At 39.2% G+C, this 27738-nt stretch overlaps 1 protein-coding gene across 1 annotated transcript; it reads left to right on the top strand.

Annotated features, from left to right (window-relative positions):
* Positions 1-3700: 3700 nt before the first annotated feature.
* bhlhe22 (basic helix-loop-helix family, member e22) lies at positions 3701-4495 on the top strand. Its single transcript, XM_020925756.1, has one exon. The coding sequence runs from the start codon at positions 3701-3703 to the stop codon at positions 4493-4495; it is 795 nt and encodes a 264-aa protein (XP_020781415.1).
* Positions 4496-27738: the final 23243 nt, after the last annotated feature.

The raw sequence follows: 27738 nt of genomic DNA, 5'->3' as shown, positions 1-27738 counted from the left end.
AATACCCAATGTCTTGTCGAGCCTAGTTCCTTGTGCGCAGTGCATTGAGTGTGTCTTGTCAGCGGGAGCTGTCCATCCGCACCAAGGCTTCTGGAGCGCTGTCCACCTTCTGTGGTGCTGAAAGGCGCGCGCCACAGATCAGCCTTTTGTTTCAGTGCTGCGTGGACACAAGGCGGAAATGGCTCAGCTGTGGCTTTAGTACAGGAATGCAGTAGAACCAGGCTATTGCGTCTGCAGCCTCTAGCGAATACGTAAACATACAGGCAGCGTTAGCAGAAGGAACCAGATAATGTATTTAGTCTGCATTTAAACCGTCTGTCTGCTATGGGCAAGGTCTGTGTATTTGACGCAAAGAAACCTGTGGAAGATAGTTGTGCTTTCCACCAATAACAGTAGGCCTATTCCTATACCTAAATAATGTTAAAATTAAAATATACTGACTATTGAATTCTATTACATAATTGTATTAACAGCTTACTAGGGAAAAGCACAACACAATTTATTCTCGAGAAACTGCGTTTAAGGGAAAAAGGGAAAGGCGCCTAGTAAATTCTGTTTTTAACAACGTTAACCTTACCTTAGCTCTTAGGCTGATGATCGACATGTTTATTCACATCATAGATATCAATGTTGGCAGTAAATGGCTTAATTGTGGTCTACTTGAGAAATCGAAACTGGTCTTTAAAGCACGAAAGCACACACACATACACTATATATATATATATATATATATATATATATATATATATATATATATATATATATATATATATATATATATGCAATGTGCAATGTTCAGTATTGTTTTTTTATATAAACTTTTGCTTCGATTGCCACATTTTCGTGATGTTACATTGACACCTACAGGTACTATATGGTACTGCATTAACGAGCTGAGAGTTTCTCATTAATATTGAGATTTATGAGAAAGAGAGTTGCATATATACTGTAAGCGATAACTGGAGATAGACGCATTGAAACTCTTGACAGATCACAAAATAAAGAGTAAGACTTGATGCATGTCATGGGCGTCACACAATCAGACCACAATATGAGTTCATTTCCGCAAGATGAGCAGTGTGAGCAGAAAACATTTAGCTCTACAGCAAACAGGCGGAGAGTCTGAAGGGTTTATTATCAATCAGCAAGATGAATAAATGATAAGTTCTGATTTGGAAAACGTGTGCAGGTCCAAAGTTACACTCCCATCAGAAGTCAACAGCTGAGAGTCTGTAAGTGGCCGATAACCAAAACCTTCAAAGTGACGAACTAAATCTACAAGACACCCGTCAAGTCAATGCAGCTGGCTTTTGATTTTAGCTCCTCTAAAGGGGTTGTCTGCCATCTTGTGGCAGTAAGGTGAACTGCAGGTATTTCAACATTGCACACGTGTACACATTAACAATAAATATTACACACAAAGTCCTTGATTGGAAATAATAAATGACAATGACAAAGTTAAATGTAGCACTTCTCCAGATGCTCAAAGTCATTTTACAATTTTGTTTATTTATTTATTTTGTAATCACCAAAGGACAGAACAACTGCAGTGGCTTGAACCACTGACCTTCAATTTGTGGTTATGACAACGTTATATCATGCTTTACTACTATGTATTTTACATTATCCTCAAGTGGTGTGCAGAATAAATATCTGATTCCATCATACTCTACGGTAGGTATGTCACAACCTTGAATTTTTGTATAAGTTAACAATTATCCTTGATTACCTGAATACCATAACCAAAGAACTACGGTGAAATCATTTATTTAGTTGACCCGGCTGATGAAATAAAAATTTATGAATGATAAAGTAAAGTTACAGTTACCAGTTGTCTAAAATTGTCACACCAATTAATGTTTTAGTTGTTGTGATTGTATTGTGAAAAATCTTGATATGAAAACACAAAACTTGTATGTAGTCAGAAATCTCCATCTGTGCAAAAGGAATCAAGAAATTAAGGTTAGGTAAGGTTTTCTTGCTACAGAGCACAACAGCTGAAAAGAGGGAAGAAACTCCTATTAACACTAACAGGCATTTGAGGCATTTGCATATGCCCAAACCATCTAAACTGGGTCTCTCTCTCTCTATCTATCCCCAAAGCATGCAGCATGAACCTGACCATCAAAACCACAGAAAACATCATCTTCAGAGATTAAACCATAAGTCTGGTTCTTCTCTGTGCTCTTGGTCTCCCCTAGCCCACTCTGACTGGAGTTCTCTTTGCTCACCCCTGTTCATTTCTAAAGTGCTGACGAACAGTGCTGTATGGTCATGGCAGTGTCTGGGTCCATCTTGTCTCATTATCTAGACCTGATAATCCATGAAGGTGCTCTCTCTCTCTCTCTCTCTCTCTCTCTCTCTCTCTCTCTCTCTCTCTCTCTCTCTCTCTCTCTCTCTCTCTCTCACTGAGGGGACTAGATGACCTCTGTCATTACATTATTAAATATCCTAAAAGGTATTTATGTCCAGGACTGAGGTCATGAAAAAAAGAGAAGGACCCTGATATTAACTAATTAATATGTTTAAAGTCCGTTTGACCAATTTTTTTTTTAGGTTTATTGAAATTTAGATTTTATGGTATATTTAAAGTAGATTACAGATTTGTGTTTAATCTCACAAAAGTCATCATATGTCATTCTTCTTTTCCAATAAGGATTTTGAGTGAACACCACCAAATTTAATAGTTGAGCATATGCATGCAACCAGTTACTTCGATTATACAACAAGCTATGATCTCAGAAGTACAAAATAGCTGCTTTCATTTAAAGGAAAAAAACAAACAAACAAACAAACAAACAAAAAATATGTGCTGTATCCAAGACCAGCCAGAAATAGAATGTAACAATCAAAAGTGTCTGTTTCATATTAACTCCTACTATCCATTTTCAATTTCATCTTTCATCTTTGGATATTCACAAAATAAGGCCCCAAAAATCTATCTTTAAATGTTGCCAGGCTGTAACATAATACTGCAGTTAATATTTGTGTAAATAATTGTGTGTTTTTGTAAAAGCCACTAGATGGCAGTGTGTACACACTACAACAAGTCCGTGCTCCAAGATGTTGCATTGTGAATAAAACAAAGGAGAAAGTGACCAAGTTAAACTTTGCAAAAGTAACTGCAGAGAAGACAGTGAGTTGAAATGAGTATTTCTTTAACTTGAAAACCCCATTATACCTCTCTGTACAAGAACTAATGAGTATAACAGATTGTGATCTTTTCAGAAAACAACTACATTGAGAAAAACATCTAAAGCCTAAATTTAAAAAGCACCTTAAATGTAATTTGGTTTAAAGGAAAGTTTCTATCATTTACAGGAAAATACTTTCGCGATCTTCGCGCACTCGTGTAAACAAAGTCTTTAGTTAGGCACTGCTTCAAACCATGGTGCCACGCAGAGCACACGCGGTATTGTTTGTCATCGTTTAAACGGCATTAATTAAAACGTTAACGTGATTGGGTGAGGGAGAGCGGGTCTCTGTCCCAATAGGCGCATCCTTTAACAACCCGCCTCGAGATAATGATGTAAAGAGACTCGGGCGTCTCGTTCCAGTGAAGGTGAACCAGAGCCACGGAGAGAGAGAGGCAGGAGCCACTTATTTCATGAGTGTCCTCCCCGCGCCCATACCTCCGTGCACAAGACAGGCGACAGCAACTAAGTGCAGCCACAACTAAGTCCAGGACTGAGAGCAGGCTATGGACCGGAGGATCAACGTGAACGGTGGCGCCGCGGACATTTTTCACAAAACTCTCAGCGCTAAAATGGACCCGTTTAGGTCAGCACCGGGTTTGGAGCGTGCACAGAGGGAGCGCCAGTCGCCCATCAGCTGCTTCGACCAGACTGACCCGGACCCCATTCAGCCCGGAGGACTGGCTGGTGCGAGAGGCGGGCCACTGGGGTTGCCCACCGGTTCTCTGTGCGTAAAGTACGGTGAAAGCGCCAATAGGACATCGGCAGCAGAAAGCAGTGGAGGGGAGCAGAGCCCGGACGATGACAGCGACGGCAGGTGTGACATGGTGCTACTGAGCGACGGGCGGACAGTAAGCGCGGGCAAAGCAGAAGGAGGTAAGAAAACCAAAGAACAGAAGATACTGAGGCTAAACATCAATGCCAGGGAGCGGCGACGGATGCACGATTTGAACGATGCGCTGGACGAGTTGAGAGCAGTGATCCCTTACGCTCACAGCCCGTCAGTGCGCAAACTCTCCAAAATAGCAACTTTGCTCCTCGCCAAGAACTACATCCTGATGCAAGCACAGGCACTGGACGAGATGCGGAGGCTAGTGGCATATCTTAACCAAGGCCAGGCCATCTCTGCTGCCTCCATCCCGGCCACCACTGCTCTCGCAGCGCCTGGCCTCGGCGGGTACGAGCAGCCGCCCGGTTACCCATTTCCCACTGGAGTGCCCGCATCCTCGTGTCCTGATAAATGTGCCCTTTTCAACAACTCAGCATCCAGTCTCTGCAAACAGTGCACTGACAAGCCTTAATGCAAACACGGACGGCGCACGGACTCTGAGAACTCTTTTTGAAGACGCTGTCGGCCGCCGAACAGCGCGTTAGAGACTGATGAGTACTTTTATAATATTTACTAAATCCATTTGTTGCCACAATACTTGATTGTGTACATAGTTCATCATAAGTGCTGGTGTGAGCGCTGGCCGTGCAGTGGGCCTGAGCTGTCACTTCTGGCTCTGAACTGGACCTGTTCACGTGAACACCTCATTATCTGCTGCTTCCTCACGATTTAGCGCTTTCTCAAACTTCTGTGATCAAAGCCTAAACTCTTAATTTAAATAGTCGAATGTCACGAATGAGGAAAGTGGGACAGTGGGACTAAACAACTACAACTTACTCAGACTGAAGAGGCAGAAGGCACGCATTTGGGCTACATGTTAAGTTAACACGGGCCCTTCGCGTTTTAACTTTGGTGGAGATTTGTAAGAAAAGTCGGAAACGTTTTGTGTAGATTCGGTGTGTCTTTTTGTTATTTATTATTTCACTTATTTATTCAGCATTTCGCGTGCTTTGCACTAATTATTAAAATTACAATTCTGAGGGTATAAGATGTTGTTGTCAGGTCCACTGTACTTTACTTATATGGGCGAAGAGGGTCATTTGTATGTATTAAGTGTGAAAAAGCTTTATTAAAATATTTTGAACAACATAACTGTTGTATAGTAATTTGGATTATTCAAATATGCGGTTTTCGTAAAGGCGATTTCGATTTTTCAACAGGTTTTTCAACAGTAACACTTGTGGCCCACGACAATCGTTATTTCTTGAAAAGCAGGCTATTTAAAAAGTGTCCACGCTGTAATATGTTGATTTTAAACAAAAGGATACCAAAACGATAATACCTGCTTTTGTAATGAAACACGTAGTTAAGACAATTAGAGCCGTACAGTGTGATTAAGGAATGTAATTACGACAGAGTTCATTGTCCTAATTTGGTGTATTCAATCACGTCGCACTGAACGTAACACATGCTTTTACTAACTTTGCTTTATCTTCGTTTTGTTCACTCTAAAAATAAAACAAATTCAGTATCGCCCAGAATCCCTCCTGACCTGTCGGAATATCTTCAAGTTCGTTTCAGTCCCGAAGTTGCTCTAGAACACAAAGGCCACTTTATAGACGAAGTGAGGCAGCTCCGTGTAAACTTTAAGAAAACGCAGTGAAACAAAGAACAAATTATTCTTCCATAAATAGCTGTCAATTTACTATTGCTATTATTACCTTCACAAAGGAATCAAATGCAAAAATAAATTTAAAAAATAAAATTGCCGGTGACCTGACGATTTCAGCACCTTGGACAGAGGGAATTTAAATGACCAAATAAATAGGCCTACGCTTTGACATAGGCTATTTTATTTTATACATAGGCCTATTGCTATTTTAAAAATAAATAAATGGGAAATTCTCATAAAACTGTATACTTTTTTTAGCTTTAAGTACATAATAAAACTATAGTTAGACAATCAAAGATGTAAAGAATGTAAAGTAAACAAAAATGATTTGGTAAAATTAAAGTACAGCTTACTGGGAAAAATATAGCATAATAACTGTGCCACCGAAGAAGAAGCGTATTTTTATTTGTTTTACTTAGCTGTTTGCAGCCTCAAATTGAAGCTTTCGGTAATAGTATTGTCATAGGGTTCTCTGTTAAGACTATGTCAAAGCACTACATTTAAAAGTATTACACCAACAAGTCTACACTATTGCTGTTGGAAATGGAGATGTTAATTATGCAATATGCATTAATGCACAAATGAGAGGAGCATTTAACCCATACTAATATTCACATTAGCCTAGAGGAGGACATTCCCCAGGGGTGGAACAGAGCCATATGTGTGAGCGAAACACAACATCTGAAGAAAAATAAAGCTATTTTTGTGTTTAAGTGTTACCACATTTAAGTCATTTAATATGAAACATGCAAAACAGTTTTACTGAAATCTAATAAAATAAGGCATTTAAACCTGGATGCCATACTCATGAATAAAGGTGTGTGATAAAAACATCAGTTTCATAAACCATAAAATGTCCAGTTTACCATATCAAGGGCCAACAGGGAGCCTATCCATAACAAGGATGTGATGTATGCTTAAGATGATAAACATGAAAGTGGGAATATACATAAACACTTTCAATTGAAATGTCCTCTTCATATCTGTAAGAGGGAAAACTCCCCCCAGCAGAGAGCAATAAGATATATGTGATGCACAGGAAGAGGCACCAAATCAAAGAACCTGGTGGTAATTCACTTTTGGCAGGGTGACGATAGCACTGCATAATGTTGTCTTTGTGGTTTGTGTGCACACAGAACAGGCTAATAAAAGTGCAGAAACTAAAGAGGTCACATCTAGTTAAGTGAAGTGTACACCAATAAACTTGTATGGGCTTTTATCCATCAGATATGACACAGCTAACAGGGACTGGCTACACATTAGTGCCACTACATTGGCTCTTCAGGGTTGCCATTTTCTGAAGTTTATTCCATCATCTCCCTAAAGGTGCAATTCATACTTTCTTTTTAGGATATCCTTCAGTTTTGGCAAGGATTACTTATTCTTTGCAAGTACTTTTCAAAGTAAATTGTCCACTAAAGTAAGTTTTACATACGTTTGATTTGTTCAGTACATTTCAGTGCTTTTGACTTTCCAAATCTGTTTTAACCAGGAGTAAAGCCTGCATTTTTTATGTGGTACAATTAACCTCCATATATTTCCAATTTAAGGTACATTCAACAAAACACTACATTTGTCGACACCAAAACAAAAAAAGCCCACTAATAATGCATATGTTGCTCTTAAGACCGTGGACTTATACACTTGACATGAAAAATGCATTTTAATTATATTTTTATTCTGCATCATGTAGAACTGATTAAATGTTTCAGTTGTATTGGAGTATATATTATTTGATAGTACAGTTTGCTTCTCTTTTAATGTGTTCCTTATTCATTTCATTGGGAATGTTGTTCAGAGAGGCAGGCTGGGGTCAGGTAAACATATGGTGGCGTGTTCAACACTGAAAGCTCTAACAGGGAGCAATAAATGACGTCCTCTCATCTGGAATACAATTGTTGAGTAACAACTCTAATATTCTAACTGCCTCCACAATAATCTGATTATGTCCCAATCCCCTAATCCCCGTTTACTGATGGCTAGTCTTCATGCCCTAATCTGATGTTCTTTTATTCCCGTGGGATTGAAATGTGCCATGGTACTGTAGTCATTTGTGCTGTTGTCTGGGGGATTTCCCACAAAAACAATTTTGAGTGTCGGCAAAACAAAAATAGATAACATAAAGTGATTTAAGTATATTTGAATTTAATAAAAATCATGTTAAAGTTTAAGATTGTGAAAATGTCAAAACACTGTTTTTTAAATCTCGCATTATAACAAGACAATGTGTTGAAGTAGTTTTATAGCTGTTTCGAAAGATGGTAAAAATCATTAAAATATCTCATTGCAATTATAAAGATGTCAACAGGATATATCTTGATTGGATTTTACTATTGAATATACAAATATAAACTTTTTTTTTAACACAATAGGTAATAGGTTACAAGTATTATGGTCATATTAATGTGTGTAACTGTAAGAGGACCAGGCAGTTGAAGACAGGGATCACCTGCCTGATCAATATGCAGATCGCGGGCGCCCAAGGTTCACTGATGCTAAAGCCAAGTGGATTTCATCTTGACTTTGTGATATTCATTAACTCCGGCTCCTCAGTGGAATAAAGACATGAGGATGACACAATAACACTATGAATCAGTGTCCGCTCAGCACACTCACACAGCGCAGAACACACACACATGGATTATGCCATAGAGAAGCTTGTGTCTAATGAAGGAGCGATGTCACTTAAACAGACAACCATTTGTTTACATGCTACTTTAACAACTGCTCATTTCCCAGTTTCAGGGCAGTTTTCTGATTACAAATGTAATGAAGATTAAGGTTTATGGTGAACAAGGTCAACTTTCTTGTAAACAAGGGCACACAAATGCCCATAAACAGCAAATCAATAAAAAACATCAACTGTACTCAGCCATATCTGCCCAAGACGATCTTATATAACCTTTCTACGAGTAAAAAATAATCAAAGTAAATTAATAATATATTAAATTTTAAACTGTGTAAAATATGGTAAACAATCAGGGCCTGGTCCTGTTGAAATGAATCGTCTTATTGGAGCATGAAACTGGGCCGTTAGTCGTACACTTGCTTGGCTGATCCTCCTGATGCGCTGAGTGCTAGTGCAGGCTTCAGTGTATCTGTCTGAGCAGAGGTCTTTAACAGCCATGAATGCCAGGCATGGGGGATGCAGACCAGGCCAAGCGGAACCACCACGGCCCCATGTCCTTGGCTCCTCGGCGGCCTTCACCTCACACTCCCTGCACACTGAATTTTATGGCTAATTTCCGGCAATTTATCCTGGCACTTTGAGAAGAGAGATTCCTGCGGGAATAATGTGCATAATTTGCATAAATCATCCTGATAGAATGCATATCAGCATGTAACCCCTGTCTAATGCTGCAGCATTTACTTTGTAATCAAAACTGACTCTTTCCAGCGGCCGCACAAGAGCCACAAAAAAACTCAGACTTTAGATTATTTCAATAGAGGTGATAGCTTACAACTGAGTAACACAACTGTTCATCACATGTCAACAATTTATTCCAAAAAATATCCTCACTATATAAGTGGACAGGCAGTTACTTTCACTATTTGGTCCAAATCCCTGATCTCCATCTTTCTTTGTCCTCTCTGAGCACTGCCATTTCTGATGGCGAATAGCCATCCAGTACAGTGTGCTCCACAGGCCTGCTTACAGAGCCTCTCCATAAGCGACCAATTGTCTGAGGGGAAGAGACGGGGGTCAGCGTGCCGGATCTCCCCCTCGCTGTGATCTAATTTGACATACACTGAGAACATGCATATTCTCTTGGACTGCCTTCGTTACTATAATCAGCTGTGGTCAAATCTGCTTTGTTGGTGGAGGAGGTGTGAATGAAAGGGAAAAACAATGCACTAAGGAAAGATGAGAGCATGGATTTTGGTGCATATGAAAGCACAATGCAGGCTTCCTGATGTAAATACTACATAACACAAGCTGCAGATGAGCTATTGGTTTCACTAATCTGAGTAGACAGTCAGACCAAACATCGCTGCACTGTGAAGGGACACTCCTCTCATTTCAGGCTTTACATTTTGTGATTGACAGCAGAAACAGTGGAGTGTTTGCATGCCTCTTTTAGAGGAGTAGTCTTCATTAGACTTAGCAATTTTATAACATAGTATTATTTTCTTTCCTGGTTTTAGGGTCTCAACATATCAGGCGAGTGACAACAGAACAGTCGTCCACTGGGTGGACGTTAATCACAATAATCCAGGGCAGGCTAATCACGACTCACTGATCAAGCGCTAAATGACATGCCTGGCGTACCCACCATAACCAGTCAGTTTCAGGGGATTCGCACTCCAAGACTGGCCTGTACAAGGGGGAAGGAGGAGGAGGACAGCGTTAGGAGCCTGGTGCACAGCCATCCAGACAATAATTACTCCAAGACTGTGGTCACATTAAGAATCAGTCAAAGCAGATTAATTTCGACTGATAGCATTGGTCTCTCCTAAATGCAGATTTTCTTAATAAGAGTGAAATTGTGCCACGGAGAGGGTTAAGGATTGTGAGATTTACTATGTGGAGAAGTTCAATTACCATTTTTGCATGAATCAGACCAGTAGCTCTGGGAGGTTACCACATGCAGAATGTCAGATTAGCAGGTAAATTCCTTTTTGAACAGCCCGTACTGACGAGTGTGTTTGTATGCACAGACACAAATGAGGCTGCGTGTGTGGTAGGCCTTTCACTAAATACCCAGAGACCCAGAGAATTACCCAGAGCAGAGAGGACAGCATCTGTTTGTGTGCTTGTGCCGAGCAAACAAGGCAATTTAGAGAACACCAAGGGAGCGGCTAATAAACACAACCTTATTCCCCCTTCCTCCTACACCTGGCCCTGAATATTGCACTGCCACAATCTGTGGGACTGAATATTTACATTGCTGTGATGCAAGCCTGGTTTAACGTCTTTGTGCCTGTGTCCTTCATGTACAAATGTGTGGCATGAATGTTTCACCATTTATCATGTTATGGGGGTGCACCAGAGCCGCTCAGGAATGGCAGCTCGGTGTCCCATTTCACCCGGGTGTCTTTCCAAAACCAAAACACCTTCTCTGGATATCTGGCATCTTAGCAGTTGTCCACTAAACACAACTGGAATTAAAATAAAGACTAACTAAGAATATATTTTGATGAATTAGTCAGATTTTGGTGTGCAAATTTTATCCTACGGTATATTGCTATGACTGCATAGTCTTAGTGTTTATGGTCTTTTGAATCTGAGACTCAGATATGTACCAAAGTGACAGTAAGGCACGCTTCTGACCAGACACAAAATGGCCGCTCTGTGCCAAATCCTGCGTTGGCTTTCACATTGTATTACAGGTCGCACCAGGCCTGGCTGGCTTCACTAAAACTCACCACCCTCTGTTTTCGTCTGACACAATCATTTATATGAAGGGCTGTCTTTAAAGTGAATGTAAGTAAGCTAATAACAAAGAACAGTGTATATAGATGTGTATAGACCAAATGTTTGTCCTTTCCTTACTAAGTGTTTCAAGGACTCTTTGTCTCATTAGAGCACATACCTGGCGGCCTCAGACAAGATCCTGAATCCCATCAGCCTTGGAGCCAAGAAGATCCTGGAATAAAAAAGGAAGAGAAAATAAGTGCAAAAGGGGAGATTAATCGGAGTTATTACACTGATTAGATTTTCATAAATGCTAATTAAAAGATGTTAGGACATGAGCCCAGCCAAGGATCAGTGGGCACTAATGAGGACCAATAGGCCTCTGTAATCAGCACTATAATGGAATGGTTTAAATGTAAAGTTTGCAGGACGAGAGTGGGAAAGTGGATGGACTGTAAGAGATGGGCAGCAATCCTGAAAAGCCAATCTGATTCTGCCATTATAATGTGAGGGCTTGCAGCCTCAGCAATAAGAGGCCATTGTGGGAATATGAGGGTAGGAGAGAAAAATTCAATTATACCAAATGATTTGGTACAATAAAAACATTTTACTATGGGACAATTTCATTGCTGAAGGTCACATATCTCCTTGTCTTTGAATATACTCTTTAAGTAACATAGCCATATCCTGTGTTTCATGTTTATTAGAGAGAAAGGACAGGGAAAAAAGGCGCAGGCCACGATTTTGGTCAAACAATTTAATTTTTAAATATTTTTTATTTGATACTTAACCCTTTTTCATGCTAAATGTAAACAAATATCACAAGATGATTCTGGCACAAGATCTTGTCTCACCCATAATGTTTATCCATGAAAGGGGAGTGGTTGATTATATTTACTATTTATTTATATTCACTGTGTTGGGCCCAGTGTGCAATAGGACAACAATCCACTATGTATTCGTAAACATTTTTGGTTTCATTTTGTATCATTCACCAAACAGTTGGCGGCATCAAAATTGAAAAATAGGCTAAACCATTACCAGCTAGACATCGTCAACTTATCTTGAGGAGAAAATGGCTATAAACAACTAAGAAGAATTTATCCAAAAATCCATTTGCTACAAATAAAATGGCAGAGTAATACAAAACAGACGGTTAAGGAGTCAACTGAAATTAAAAAGGCCATTACTTATTCAGTGTAGAGTCATTATTAGCAAATGAGTCCCGCTGACAGGTGCACCCCACTCATTTACAAATTTGTGTATAGCACTATCATCAGCTGCTAATTTATCACAAATAATGATGTGTTGAAAACAGGGGGCTGTTAAATTCTCACAAAGAACATTGGTGTAATGTGCCTCATTCAGTCACAGTTTGAAAAGGCCTGAGCAGTGAGGAGTATTCAGAATCTACCAAACAGTTAATTCTAAACTCAGTTTCTTATTTTAAACTAGAAAACAAATAATAATAGTAAAAAAATAAGCAATAAAAAAGTTAAACCTACTCAAGCATTACATTACAAACTTCGCAAACATCACTGTAACTATTACATTGACAAAATACAAATTATAATAGTTTGATTGTACTGTACATTTCAGTATTCATAAGTGTTATATTAAAATATATAGATTAAAGAAAAATATCATAATATGTTGATTTAAATGTGTAATTAACCCAATGTAATAATAAGTCAGTTTGTGTAAACAGTGAAACAATGTGTGTGTCTCTCATAGATCAGCTGTTGCACGGTGCACAGGGGAGATGTCACATGGCGTCGTGCTCTCAGTGTGTTGTGTTTAACTGAGCTTAGGTCCTACCATTCGTCCTGACTTATGGTGCAGGTGAAAAGATGCTGAAATCACAGCAGAGGTCGACGTGACAATGCTGATAGGCTATAAAACCATGTCAGTTAATGTCCCCTCTCACCCCTCCTCATTGGTCTCCAGTCTACCCACCATTAAGCCAATTCATCACTGCTGAAAGAAGGCCACGAGACAGATCCAGTCTATCAGTCAGACCATTTAGGATGAGATAATCACAGACTCCTGCCGTACTAAACACTACGGACGTCTCAGAAATGATTTTAGGGTGCACTCTATTAAGAGGCAGCTCAGTATATGAGGAAAATCCCAAAAGCTGATAGCAGAAATTAGAATATAGGAAAACACTGATGCAGAAATAATGTACAGTTTTGTCCGCTATTTGAAGCCAGTTGTTTGATATGTCACATCTCTAATAACCTCTTGAGATAGAGTCCCAGATTTGCATTTTTGGCCCCTGCTTGCATAATGAAAAAAGGTAGAGCAGAGCATATTTCAGCCGGCCTGTCAAAGCCACTCACGCCCTCTGCAAAGCACTCAGGAACTTCATTCTCAGGGCCCTGCTTTCAAATTGACTGTGACAAAATTAGCAAACCTAGACTGTTTGGACACAGTGCCAATAGAGTGGGTTCCTATTTTTTCTGAAATGCAATCAAGGCCTGCAACATCCAATATCAAGTCTCCTTGAAAGTTGCTCAATCTCCTCGGTGCAGTATCAAATGCAGCTGTAGATTTATGTAATGTGCGGAGCTTGTTAGGCAGATTTTTCAGGCCTGTTGACAGTGATGAGCATTGGGGTCTGGCAGAGGTGACATGTGGGAGGCTCATATCGGCAGCACCACCACACCATAGCAATTATAGATCTATATTTCCAGACAGGTCCAGACCCTGTTCTGTGAAGGAGCAATACTTAAAGGCTTAAAGACTGTATTAACATGACATGTGTGTCCCACTCACCGGTGTCTGGTGACAGTCACTGGGTCACTGTGAAAGGGGGCAGTAATCATGGGAATCCTGCAGCTAGCACTAAAGACAGTGTCAATGACCATACAGAGGAGGGGAAAAAAATTACATATTACACTATTACATATCTATTTAACAAGACAACCGTAAAATTGATAAAGTTATAAAGTTGAACACAGAGCACTTTTACTGCTAAATAGTTCTCAATTAACATTATGTTATGTAGTTATTAAGTATGTGCCTGTTCACTGGTTTATTCAGCTGGTAAAAAAATAAATACTAAACACTTCATTCACACTGAAAAATCTGAAGTGGCATCAAATACAATTTAAACAATAAGAATATATTAACGAGAATATTATGTAACATATGCAAAAGGGCACAATCAAAGAAATGTAACTCACTTTCATTAAAACTCTTGAGGAGGCACTTGGTCCGGGGCTCTAATATAGATGTAATTGCACCAATTACGAGACAGCATTATAGTTACTGTAAGTTATCTCAGCACTGTGTTAATTAATTGGGTTTCAGTTGTTTTTTTTGTGCCTCAACACACACTGAATGTTCCTGTTTAAATGAATCTCTACAGGCCTAAGTAATTAGTTCTGACTATTAATTACTGTAATTGCCTATTATCGTGTTGGTTTTAATTTCAACATGCTTCGTGCATGTAAATAGCCCATAACAAATCTGTTTCGGTTTACGCGCTAAATGTCTTGCAATAAAAAGACATGGTTCAAGTATTTAATGTTAATAAGTAAAAGATATGAAGTGTGCATCTTATCTAAGATATCATATTATTCAGAATGCTAAATAAACCTACAGCCTGCTTACACACGTACAGTAAAAGACCACACTACAGTTTCATGTTGTGACCCCTTGAGCAGAGACAAAATAAGTGGGTTTTCAAGAGGAGCTGCTGTAGCGTGGTAAACAAGGCGGTCCCGCTCCTCGGCTGTGAAGGTGACACGGAGAGACTACATGCAGAACAACCCTTTTGATTAATCACAGGATATTTACTAGCTCAGATCTAATCAAGGAGCGCAGGATCACAGCCTATATCATACACAGCCTGAGAATTTACACAACAGAGTTAACCTGTCACCTGCCACTGTCCTCTCCCTATAAATGCAATGAATAGGCCACCCCACTCTCAGGACAGCAGCTCCCAAACAAACTACTCTTGAAGTGATTGTTTTATTTCTGCTGCAACAATATAAGTTGTAGTAGTCAGATGCTAAACACATGTCGCTTGATATAAAACCTTATGGCAGGGCTGAGAAAGAGCCGTTTATCTCAAGGTGAAGATGGTAATGGAAACAAGAGCAACAGCTTTTCACTCAAAGCAAAGTTGAACTGGAATGTTAGCTGTACTGGGGAATGTCGGAGGAATAATCATTTATGATAGGAATTATAGAAATAATCAATTATATTAAATATATCAAACAAGGGTTTACAACACACTGAAATATAGAGTCTGTGCAGTGACTGATGCATACTTGTTTTCAATTGTAATCTCCATTTCTTAACATGTGTTGTCAATTTAATTCTACAATTGTAATTTACTGATAATATTTACTCCCAAAGTGACAAATATTATGACATATTTGTAATACTAACCACTGCACAAACACAGAAAAGTTGGTTCAGTATTTTAATGCAAATGTAAAAAATCCCTGCGGCTTGAGAAAAAGGACAAAAAAAAAATCACTGATCCATCTTAGAATCAATTTCTACTTTGGGTTAAAACAAATTTTCTTAACAGAAGAACTAACCAAAAAATACAGCCCAAAATAGCTCTGATTTCATGAAGCCTTGTATATTGATGCACATCACACATTTAGTGTCTTCTTGTCTGAAATCTATTAAGACACGACCTTTGGTGTGACCTGCACGTGTCTTGTGTTGTTAGCATGTCTCACACAAACAGAGGAAGAAGTGCAAGTCTCCCGCTCTCTGTGGTTTATAAAGGACTCAGTTTCAAGGGAGTCTACAATACAGCGACGCCTGGAAAATGTCACCTCACAGCGGGGTATGCTACCATTTTCAACTCACCTGATAATATAATATGCTATGGGACAAAGACAAGCCCTATTGTTCACTGATAGACACAAATATTGTATGACTGATTTTCTGTGACTACTGGGGCACATTTGTTTGTCTGAAATCACAAGTGACCTCAAGTGTTTAAGAAATGGATTCTTTAATGTATGGAGGCGCACGAGGCCGAGACAAATAGTAGGTCTATTAGATGAGAGCATTTTTGTCAGTCAGCTTATCTCTCAGATAATTCCTCCGACTGACGAGCTACATTAAATCCAAGAGGAATAATAATTTCAGTGTCACATCCTTTTAGCTCGACCTCGCTGACGAAGGCTCAGATGGGGGAATCCTCAATTAAAATTACACACATTTGCCTTTTTAATGACTTTCTTCAATCCACATCTTACAGTACATTCTCATTCACTACAGTATTGTTGGGTGCAAGTGATTTAAACAATTCAATTCACTTTTAAGCATAAGTAGGGTAATGATCGTGTCACCAACTTTACTAGATATGAATATAGTGTGTGACCTATTCCAAGATTAATTATTATCCTAAATATATCCTCTAAGCATTTTTAAAATTTCAGTATTTGAATATACATTCACATTCACATCAGTGTACATAGAGTCTGGGGCAGAACAACAGTATGTACTGGAGGGAGCTGGGATTGAACCAAAGTTTTGGGTGACAACCAACTGAACTGCTGTTAGTCTTGGGCGATACGACAAGAAAACATTTATAAAAAAAAATGTTTTCCTCATACTGATAAATTCTGATTTGATCTTATTAAAAACAAAAAATTATTACAATATTAAGTTCCTCAACTTAAACAAAAATAATGTAATCACTGCCATTTACCACAAAAAAATGTCAAATAGCGTTCTCCAAACTGTGCTTGAAACCACATGAAATCACTGTCAGATGATGGGCTGTAGACTTCACAATTAAAGACTCAATTCAAAAAAACAATTAGACAATTATAAATGACTACGTAAATCCATATCTGTATAAAATTCCAATAGTTAGACATTGCCTCATTTTTAACTCACACATACAGGTTTACAAATCTCACAGTCACAGTACAAACAACTAGGATGGTTGGCTGTGCTGAAACCTTACCATCAAATATTCAAGCTCACTTGTATTTCCTAGTGATCTGGGGCCTTTAAAATGAGGCAAAACAAAACACTTGTGGTAAAACAATTTTCTGAGGATGTTCTGTCAGTTTTCCCTCTTTTCTACAGCTCTCCTCTCTGCACCGCTGTGGCGTAAATGCTTTAAACCACTTTGACATAACATGCTGTGTCCTGAGACATCCAGCTTGTGAATAATGAATGTACAGTATGTTCACAACAGCTGTCTCTTCAAGAAGCTTTTTTGTCCACCATATTTGATCAAATCTCTGAAGTCCTAGCACAATTTGAGTTTATTTAGCTGGTAGCTTGCCATGACATTACTTGACCAATCAGTGGAGCATAAACTTGTGACAGGTCAAGGAGCAGAGAAGCAAAGACTGTCCTCTGATTTCTCTCCCCATTGCTCTAAATATTTAATTTTGGCCCTGTGTATTTCTTTATGATTGCAACATCTGCTCGGTCCCAGTGCCAGCTTCCTCTGTCAGCCACCCTCTGTTCAATAATTCCTGTCCTGACCCCGAAGAGCGCGGACATCACAGCTCCGTCTGCTGCTCAAACTTCACAGGGAGCATGCTCAGAGGGACACTACCTGCTCACAATCCACTCACAAACAGCCAGCCTCACCAAGTAAACATGCTGTAAGCCTCAAGGTGTGGGGATCTGAATCAAAGTGACATTTTTTTTATTTGAAAATGTATGTAACGGCTCCTTGTAATACAGGGGATTCCAATGTAAACAAAATATGGAAGTAACAGACAACAAGATAAGCTGATATCTATATTAGGGTTGCATGTTGCCATGAATGTGGACATTTAAATATAATTCATGTTTAGCAACCCTACATATTTCAATAATACTGTGTGTATAATTATTAGGCAAGTTGTGTTAATGATGATTCATCTTTGCGCAATAAGATTTGTATAAAAATAATAATTGAGCAACTAACTACAGTGCTCTTGTTCAATCCAAAATGTTAATAAACCTCAAACGTCAATATTTAAGATGGTAAAAGGTTTGGCTTTCTTAGGAGAAAATCTATGTGTGGACAATTATTGGGCAACTATTAATGTGCAGAATTATTACGCAACTAAATGAAAAATGAACATTTTCCATTCTCACTTGTTTATTTTACATCTTTCATAGCCAGACTTCCTCTTCAGTAATGGTCATAAACTTCATTCATGGAGTGTGTCAGTTTCTTGATCTGTTGACGATCAACTGTTTGTGCAGCAGCAACCACAGCCTCCCAGACACTGTTCAGAGAGTTTTTCTTCAGTAAATCTTACCTTTAAGATGGGCCCGCAAGTTGTCTATAGGGTTTAGGTCAGGTGAGGAAGGAAGCCATGTCATTATTTTCTCATCTTTTAGGGCTTTTACTCACAAGCCACGCAGTGGAATACTTCGATTCATGCGATGGAGCATTGTCCTGCATAAAAAACATGATGCACACTTTTTGTGTACTTCTTGAAAAAGTGTCTTCTAACAACTGTCAGTGGGTTTTGGAGTTCAGTTTGAGGCCATCTTCAACCCAAAAAGGTACAACTTAGCTCATCTTTAATAATAACAGCCCATACCAGTTCCCCACCTCCACCTTGCTGGAGTCTGAGTCGAAGTGAAGCCCTGTGCCCATTACTGATCCAGCCAGTGGTGGTCAGGTTGCAGCCTGCCTCACCTTGGCCATGTCTCTGAGCACTGAACACCTTGTACTTCTGGGCATGCCAGGTAGGTTGCAATTCTGGAATATGACAGCGCGGGAGGATAATGGGTTGACTATTTGCAACAAAGCATTTGATGGTTCTATGATCACATAAACATAAACAGCTGTTCTCTGGCCACAGTCGATCTGATGGGGTTATCCTGAATATTTTGAAATATTTTATATTTTAAAGAGTTGATGTTTATTTCTTTTTTCTTTTCTTTTAGTTCTTTTTTCTGTTCATCTTTGCAATTTCAAGAGTGCTGCATCCCTCTGAAAGACCCTAACCCTAAAATGTTGACATTTCAGAGTTATTTTGCCCGAGGAAAAGAAACTGCCTAGTAATTCTTCACACCTTAATTTAGGGTGTTGATTTCCTTAGGCCACATGGAGGGTGTATTTTAGACAAATACACATCACCCAATATGCTTAAATTCAATAAGAATTCAAGTTTATACAGCTTGGAGTTGGAGAATATGCATACAAATCATAATATGGTCAAAATACCCACAACCCCAATAATTGTCCACACAATGTATATATCAAACAAAGATAATTAAAATAATTTAAATATTACAAAAATTACTAAAACATGATGCTTTCAGATAACATTGGGTCAAATCAATGTACTTCATCATGTATGTCAACTGGGCAGTCAACACCATGAATCTATAGGACTACCTTCCCAAAGCTTTTCACTTATAAGTGGCAGAGGTGGTTAATAATCTAATCTGACAATACTAAAAAAGACCTATTAACACAGTTACTATTTGGAACAGTACTGTTACCTCACACATGGAAAGTTTCACACACTCACAACTCACTCATACTTCTTTGACTCGTGACCAAGGAAAATTATTTTGGTAAAGAAGTGTATCATTTCAATTTGGGACAATGCTACCTTTTCATTTTTCTTGACTTAGAGGTGACTGTGGCAGGTTTGACTTGGTTCAGATGTTGGGCCTGTCAACACTTCTGACTGATCAAATATTTTCCCTGTGATTCTCAGCATGGCTCCTGTTGTCAAAGATATTGAAGGCAGTGGGGTCTATAAACAGATGCTACCCACTGACCTCAGAAAACATGGCGAAGAGGCCAGATGTTCAAATGACCTCATGACCTTGGACCAGCTGATGTGACGCTGACAGAGATGGGGAGTGGCAGAAGAAAGTGATCCAGTAGCATCCAAGGTTCCCATTTTTACCACTTTTCTATGTGGGCATTTGCCCCAGCTTACGGGGCAATCCTGGAAGGCACTGAGAGATTGAGAAAGATATAAATACACAAGAAAGGGAGAAAGCCAGACAGTACTGGTCAGTGGTGCTGACAGTTGTCACAGATGTTGAGTTCAGCACAAAACTCTGCCAAGAGCTATTATGTCAAAGCTAAGTTAGCCGAACGAACAAGAACAACTCCAGGCCCTGCCACTCTGCATCTTGCTCAAAACTCAACAGCTGTTTCTTGAACGAATGCAGATGCAAAATAATGATAATAATGCCTACTTACAGTGCCTGCTCCACAGTAAACAATATGCCTTGACCACACCCTATGCACATGGGGTCTCCCCACTCTTCATTAAGACGGTCATCTTTAGACATAAGAATAAATATGGCAGTAAATTTCAGGGGAACTATATGTTTTGTCTCATTAGCAAACTAATAATCTCCATTTCATGACCAGGTTATTTCACAGAGCTTGTCAGAGATACATGGTCACATGAGGAGGCCCATCATGTCACACTTTCTTCAACACCACTGCTCCTCAAATCAGTGCCTGAGCACATCTATTGTGGCATCTCCATTTCTTAACATTTTGACTGGAGCATCTTAGCTTCAAGCATCTTCACTCAGCTTGGAGTATGTCTATGTGCCAAGGCTGCAGCCTGTGGCGCTTTTCTAGTGACAGATGAGCATGTCAACATGTTTGTGTGAGAGCGAGTGTATGTCTGTGATGAAACAAAGGCCTCAGAAACTGTGAACTTTATGTGACCATTATGGGCACAGAGCTGCTTCAAGGGCAGTGCATTCTTTCAGAGAGACACAGCAATGTGTTAAACAAAAGCATAAGTATATATTTAACTGGTAAATGGAGCTTATCTAACATACATTTACAGGCCCTTAAAGCAAACTGAAAACATTTGCTTTGTCGTCAATACAGCCAAGTCAGCCTCGCACAGATGGCCTGATAACACTTGTACTTACTTACAGAGCGAAGTAGTTAAACAACAGTTACAAATTGGGACTGTGAATGTGAAAACTGTGAACACACTAAAGCACAAGCTAATGAAATATTTCAGAGTCTTAATCATTGTAATAATGAAAAGGAGATGGTGAACATCTTCTATACAGAGGTGGGACATGTGGAACTAAAAGTGTCCCTCTTGTCTGGAGGCCTGTTGGCAAAGGGCAGCTCAGCTGCAGCAGACGGACTGTGTGAAGAGGGTGAGGAACATCTCTCCACAGGCCACAATAAAGTGTCTAATCCAGGACACATTGTGAACACACAGCCTGTGGGCTCCATGCTCTACTGACTACTCTTTATCAGATATACAGCCAACAAGAGCAAATTTCATGCTCACATCTTCATTTTGCACTCAAAACCCTTCTGTAAAATAGTGAAAATTTTTAAGTAAAAATAGAACATGATCTTTTGAACAAACCTAAAAAATTTAGTGAATAACTGAAATATTGGCTTTGTGCTCTCCACAGTATTTAAAGGAGAATCTTTTCAGTGACCGGTCATTTGTATACAATGCGTAAACATGTTAAAGGCATATTTTGTACCTTAAAATATTGCCAGTTTGCCATGGAGTGTGCGTTCTGTCCAACACCTGTCAGATCAGCTGAGTGTCAGCCACATCACGAGGCTTCACCAAACGACAGCCCCCAACGTCTGTAAAGAAGAGGCCGGAGGAGAGAAAAGAGGATGGGTCAAAATTTCATCGTCCCAAGTTTATCAAAGTGACTCATGTCAGCATCACAATCTGAGTGCTCACACAAGAACTGTTCATTTCTCCTGTCTGTGGAAGTTGTGTATTTATCAGTGTTTATACCATACACTGTGCACATCTGCTTTTGATTTTAATTTAAACATAAAACAAACAAAAATACACACAGAAAATCACTGTGGTGTGTTACTGTCTGACAATCATTACAGATGGAACAAGAACACCACTTTATTTTGGAAAATTGCATTAGGAAAAAAGAAAAGTCAAGCTTCACACAAAATAACACTGACAGCTACCATGGGGCAGACTATTTACCTCAGCTCTTTAGATAAACAAGTGCAATGCTGCTGTAAGAAACACAAATATGACTTCTGCAGCAATGACAAATATTCAAGACTCGGGGGAAAACCAAATCAAGGAGACCACATCGAGATAAGTCCCCAGGGCCCAGCTCACACCCTCCGCTCTGTGGGCCACTTCTGACTTCAGCATTGGCTGGTGTAACGCAACCAGCCATGCATTAGCATTGGCCCTGCAGTGAAGAGCTAGCACTAAGAATCCTGTCATCCAAACTTATACAGTCCCACACACTTTGCTAGCTATAAGCACATACTGCATCTTTTACTTTCAAGAGAAATGGGATATACATGGAGAAACATTTTTAAATGTATTTTTATTTTTGTAAAATTTTGTTCTAAGTACACTCAGAAATTATTTTGAAATTAATGACAAGCATGAAGTATAAAATAAAACAACAAATGTCAAAATTTCTGTGTATCTTGTATATTGTGTATGGTCTGGTTTTGTGTAAGAGAAAAAATCTTTTCTTCTTGTAAAGCATTATATATACAAATGTATTAGTGTTGCAGAGATCCTTGGGTACACAAAAGATACCCTGTGTATCGTTTCACCAGCATGCCATGGTGCTGGCCTACAAAATTATTTAAATCTTGTGCAAAAAAATATATATATATTTAAACAAAGTCTTCATAAGTAAGTCCAGACTGTCCAGTAACTCCCAAAAGTCCACCTAACTCAGTTCAAGCCTTCTTCTTTCTGATGTGATCCATATAAATCTTTATAATCTGAATAAAGCAATTAGTCAATTAATAAATAAGTTGGTCATCTAATACACCACTGACAGATTAAACTACTACAGCAGGAGACTACAGCCCTAGTATGTTGTTATCTATGTCTGACTATAATGGAAATAGCTTGTGTCAAACAGCTATAAAAGAAGTAGTGAGAGGTCATCTGTATAACTGGTTATCACAGGCAGCAATAATGGCCTCCTTCACCACATAAACGACTGAAACCATGCGTTTAACCAAGCTGCCCAATATCTCTCCCCCCACTTAGAGAAGGAGGCCTGGCTAGTGCACAAAGTTCAACAACTGTGAAGAGGGAACTATTAAAGAGGACACACAAAGCAGTGACCTTGACTGACAAGTGCTCTTCATCCCGGCCATAAACAGCAGTGGGGCTGATAAGTGTTCATCGGTGCACGGAGTAATGACCTATCCGTCAGCACAGGTCGCCCGTGTGAGCTAGTATAAATGGAACATACATAATGTACAGCAATAATACCAGCACGCTCACAGCTTAATGTTTTATCATTATTCTTGGAGACCTAGGTTTTTTCACCCCTCCCCTAACCATGTGTGGGGCACCCCAGCTAGGCGGGTAAATGCCTCTCGGACATGATAATTTCATTCTAATCTTTGTTCCATATTATAATTTTCATAGCGAGAAATACACCAGGAGCGACGCTGTGTTTCTATCACGGGCTAAACAGAACACAGACCATAACTGTGGGTTTTATGTGACTGTATAACTGCCCATTCACAGTGCACAGCTCAATTTATGATAAGAAAAGAGAAAGCTGTAAATTCAGGTGTGATGGTCCATCTCAAACATCACCATTAAAAGCTGAAGAAGGCTTTCCCGCTCATAACAAGACAGTGATAGAAGAGCGCTCAAACATATTGCTTTTTAGAATTACCCAATAATAAAATGTAAATGTGTAAATAAAAATACATATGGTCAAAGCAACACAGAATACACAAACATGTTTAAATAAATTTGGGGAACTTCGTTAATTTGACCAATTCTAAATATATCACCAAACACATACAATATTTTCAACAAACAAATGAGTTTGTTGTGTTACATGAAGCATTATTATATTATTACTTAGGGTTGAGTGAAGAATTAATTACAATCATTTCTCCTAAATTGATCATCTTGTATGTTTATTTAATTTAAATAAAATGACTTTCAATATTCCTGAATCTAAATAATACAGACTATAATACAGACTTTTTGATCAACTTTTAATTAACATTAAATACAGCCATAGTGTAATTTATTCCTTTAAGACTGAATTCTGCTCCAAACCACAGTCTGACAGTCTTCAGACCTTTCAATTAATTCAGTTATCAGTTACAATTAGAAATGACTGAATCTTGATTGATTAAAATGTGATTAATTGCACTAGCTTAATGTAACACCAAAAACATATAAAACATAAAACATATAGTAAGTTTTTAGTAAACTGTATGCGCAGTATAGATACACTGCAGTGCTATACATCCCAAAATACTTCCTGGGGAGTGCTAATTCCCTCTGGAAGCTATAGTGTTAATCAAGATGCACTGCTAATTAACAAGCATTTAAAGGCCTCCCACACACTTTGCATCAAAGTCACAGCCAGTGTCTTTATCCAAAACACATCGCAGAAGAGACTGGATAGTGCTACTACAGCAACAGAAATAGTACATTTGCATGTGTTTAAAAATAGTTTGGTTGTAACTAATAGACCATCCGTTGTAGCCACTTCAAAGAAAGTAGTAAGTATAGTTGATGATGGTGTTGGAAACAATGCATGCCTGCTCACTGTTTTCCCTAGGTGTCCCAATAGAGTAGAGAAGCAGTGAACGATGCCTATATGAAGCTCAGAGACATTATCTTTCGAGCGGAGGTCAGATCCAACATGGCAGCTCAGTGTCTGTGGAGATTGACAGCCTGGAGAAATAGTGCTGCCTGTGCCTACAATGCACAGTGACAGTAAACACCTCCAAGGGAAAAGGCTGGGCACAAAGCCTTATAGAGGTACAGTGTCATATGAAATGACTCCATCAAACACACATCTACGATATGTAAGCAGTAACTTTACTAGTTGTCTAAATTTTAAATTAATACAAATCACATATTGAGAGTGTGTTTTATTTCAATAAAATACACTTTTATTAGAGACAACTAACTAGTAGTAAAAGGCATACCAGGTACTTAATTAGATCTTTTATAAAGCACTTTTATTTTGTATGAGTTATTTTATTAATATTCATTTTTTTATATCATCATGGATATCATTGGACATTTTCTTTAGTCTTACCTTAATATGCATTAATGAGTGTTTTATAATCATTTATAATCAATTTATAACAACTACTAATAACTTCTAACTAACGTACCAATTAACATTTATTAATATGTGGTCCCTAAACTATTTTTGTTACCAAAGTTAAAATAAAACAAAGTTATTAACATACATGTTTTGAAACAGTTCTAACGTGTGTGTTCTCATTAAAGTCTAAAAACTGTAAAAAGTGTCTAAGAAAACAATGCATGGTCCCCACTCTGTATGTATCTCTGATGTTACATATAGCTGCACATCACTAATTACATGAAATATGTTCTCTTGCAGGCTTGTGCTGTCTGCCTTTCATAAACAAAGGCTGACAGATCATGCCCTCAACCAGTGACCCTGCTGTGAGCATATGCACTAATGCAAGGTCACAATGCAGACTGGCCACATGAGGGGAAAAACAGCCATCCAATTTGCCTGTGCGGCAAACACAGCCACAAACCTATGATGGACTCATAATAATAGGCCCATATTAAAATATCAGTGTGCTAACCAGAGCCTTTTCATTTGAAGGCTTAATACGGTGCTTATCTGAAATAGAAGATCCCATTTTATGTCCATAAGAGGGGAGAGTGACAAAGGGCTAGCAGTGCCAAAAATCTGTTCGATGCTCAATGTCAAGGAGGCTCCTTTGGCTCCCTCTGAGCTCAGCTGTGAGCAAAACCATAACAGCCCCTGATTTTCACAGTGGCAGGTGGCCATCTTTAAATCACAGATCTACATGTTGCCTCAGAGTGGGTACATAGTATTTAAAATATTCAATGATTACAAATAAGCTCTATAGGCTACCTATGTCAACTTGCTAAGTTGGTTGTAAGGCTAATATAGGGATGGGGGGGCTGAATCGGCAGACAGCCACACAGACCTATAGACCCTGACGCCTTTCTCCTCTTCCCCTGTTTGCCCTTTGTCATGTTCCCTCCTCACCTCAGAGCTGTCAGTGGCTTGTCAGAACCAATCAGAGGATGCCATGCTGTCTGGCAGCCATGTACGAGTTTGGACAGGATGACATCAAATTTCTGGTGCTACGTGTCAAGGACCATATGAAAACAGATGTCCTCATTACTGGGTTGCTTGTGCTTTAAACTATAACATTGAATCCATTTGGCACATCAGATAATCATGGCATATCCCAACTTTATTTTCTTAAGCATTGAATCAAACTGTGGACTAAATTAACAAAGATAATTTTATAATACTATATAATAAATGCTTTAGGACCTTTTTCAAAAAGCAAATAGTGTTAATTTGTATTTCCAACATATGTGGCATCATAAAGCAGTGTCTGGCCTAGTATGATTCCCTCTGAGATCCAGCATGACAAAAGTAACTTTATTGAATAGGACAGATCGCTGCTTGTCTGACTGACTTAATCTGTTTGATTGAGCAACAAGACGCCTTTGGCTTCACAAGTCCTTCAAAGGCCGGAGACTCTGCAAGTGTGAAAAAAGAAGAAGTGAAAAAGGAAGGCAAAATCCTCCATCCCTCCATCTATAATAGTCTCAAGCACACACCAGTGCAGCTTTCGAAAGGTTTATTTATTAGCTTTAAATGTCTTATTCATTATGCTACCACCAAAGCCCTTTCAGGTCATCAGCCGCTAACAAAAGCCCAGGCTCAGAAAATCTGTCAGCTGTCAGAGGTATTGATCGGGAGCAGAAGTCTGGGCGGACAATGAGGCTTCATTGAAGTCAACCGTTGAAGAGTAATAAAGGGCAGAGTTAGAGAAGTTTGTCACTGACAATGCTACTGCTGCAGCTCTTCACCAGACTCAAAGCATGGCACGTTACTGGGCCATACATTCATTTACTCATGCATCACCATCTTATTATGGAGATGGGACGTCCTCTCCACCCCCTTTTTCAGGAGCCTGTCATAGCACAAAGCCAACCACAGCTATCATTGTGCTTGATCTGAATTTTATTTAGAGCTCCATATGCTTCTCAAAGCGTGCTGCTGATGCTTACTCTTCTTGGCCCGTTAACCATTAAAAGGAGGGAGCATTCTGTCACCACACGGCCCATTGTGAGGGTCCTCCTGGGTTCAAAACAAAAGTGTGAGATCATGTGCTTGGCTGTCTGCAAACAAATGAGTCTGCACATGATCCAACTCAATTAGAAATCTGTAAGCAGGTCCTGCAAGTGCACAGTCCATAGTGATGTACATATCTTAACTTTGTAAACAAGGGCTAACGATCTACTAAGCCTATATGACTTCAGCTAGGAAAATCTCACTCTATGGAAGCACAATACATAGAACAGCTTTCTCCTCACAAGCTTGAACCTCCATGTTCAGCATTACCCTTTACACACGAGGTCTGGAAGTACCCAGAGCTGTGTCAGTCAGGTCCCCCTTAGTGACGATTTGTCCACATCAGAGAGCCGTCAGCTTAACGAGATGTGACTCTGACACAGGGGTGGGAGGGGCTGGACACAGGGCTGGAGCTGGGTGCCTGCCTGCCCCGGGGCTACACAAAAACGCCATGCTCAGATTGTCGTGTGAGAGAACGCAACTGCTTTCTGCTAAGCTCTGCTGTACCACCATCAGTTCTACCAGAGACAACCCAGTCAAGTGCTTAGACCTTTTACTATATCAAAGGTTTATTTATATCAATTTATTATCAATTAAATATCCTTTTGCTACACAAAAC

This window comes from Boleophthalmus pectinirostris, unplaced genomic scaffold, assembly GCF_026225935.1.
Source record: "Boleophthalmus pectinirostris isolate CB_2022bp ecotype Guang Dong unplaced genomic scaffold, ASM2622593v1 HiC_scaffold_15, whole genome shotgun sequence".
NCBI classification, from domain to species: Eukaryota; Metazoa; Chordata; class Actinopteri; order Gobiiformes; family Gobiidae; genus Boleophthalmus; species Boleophthalmus pectinirostris.
This window is presented reverse-complemented; position numbering and strand designations above follow the sequence as displayed.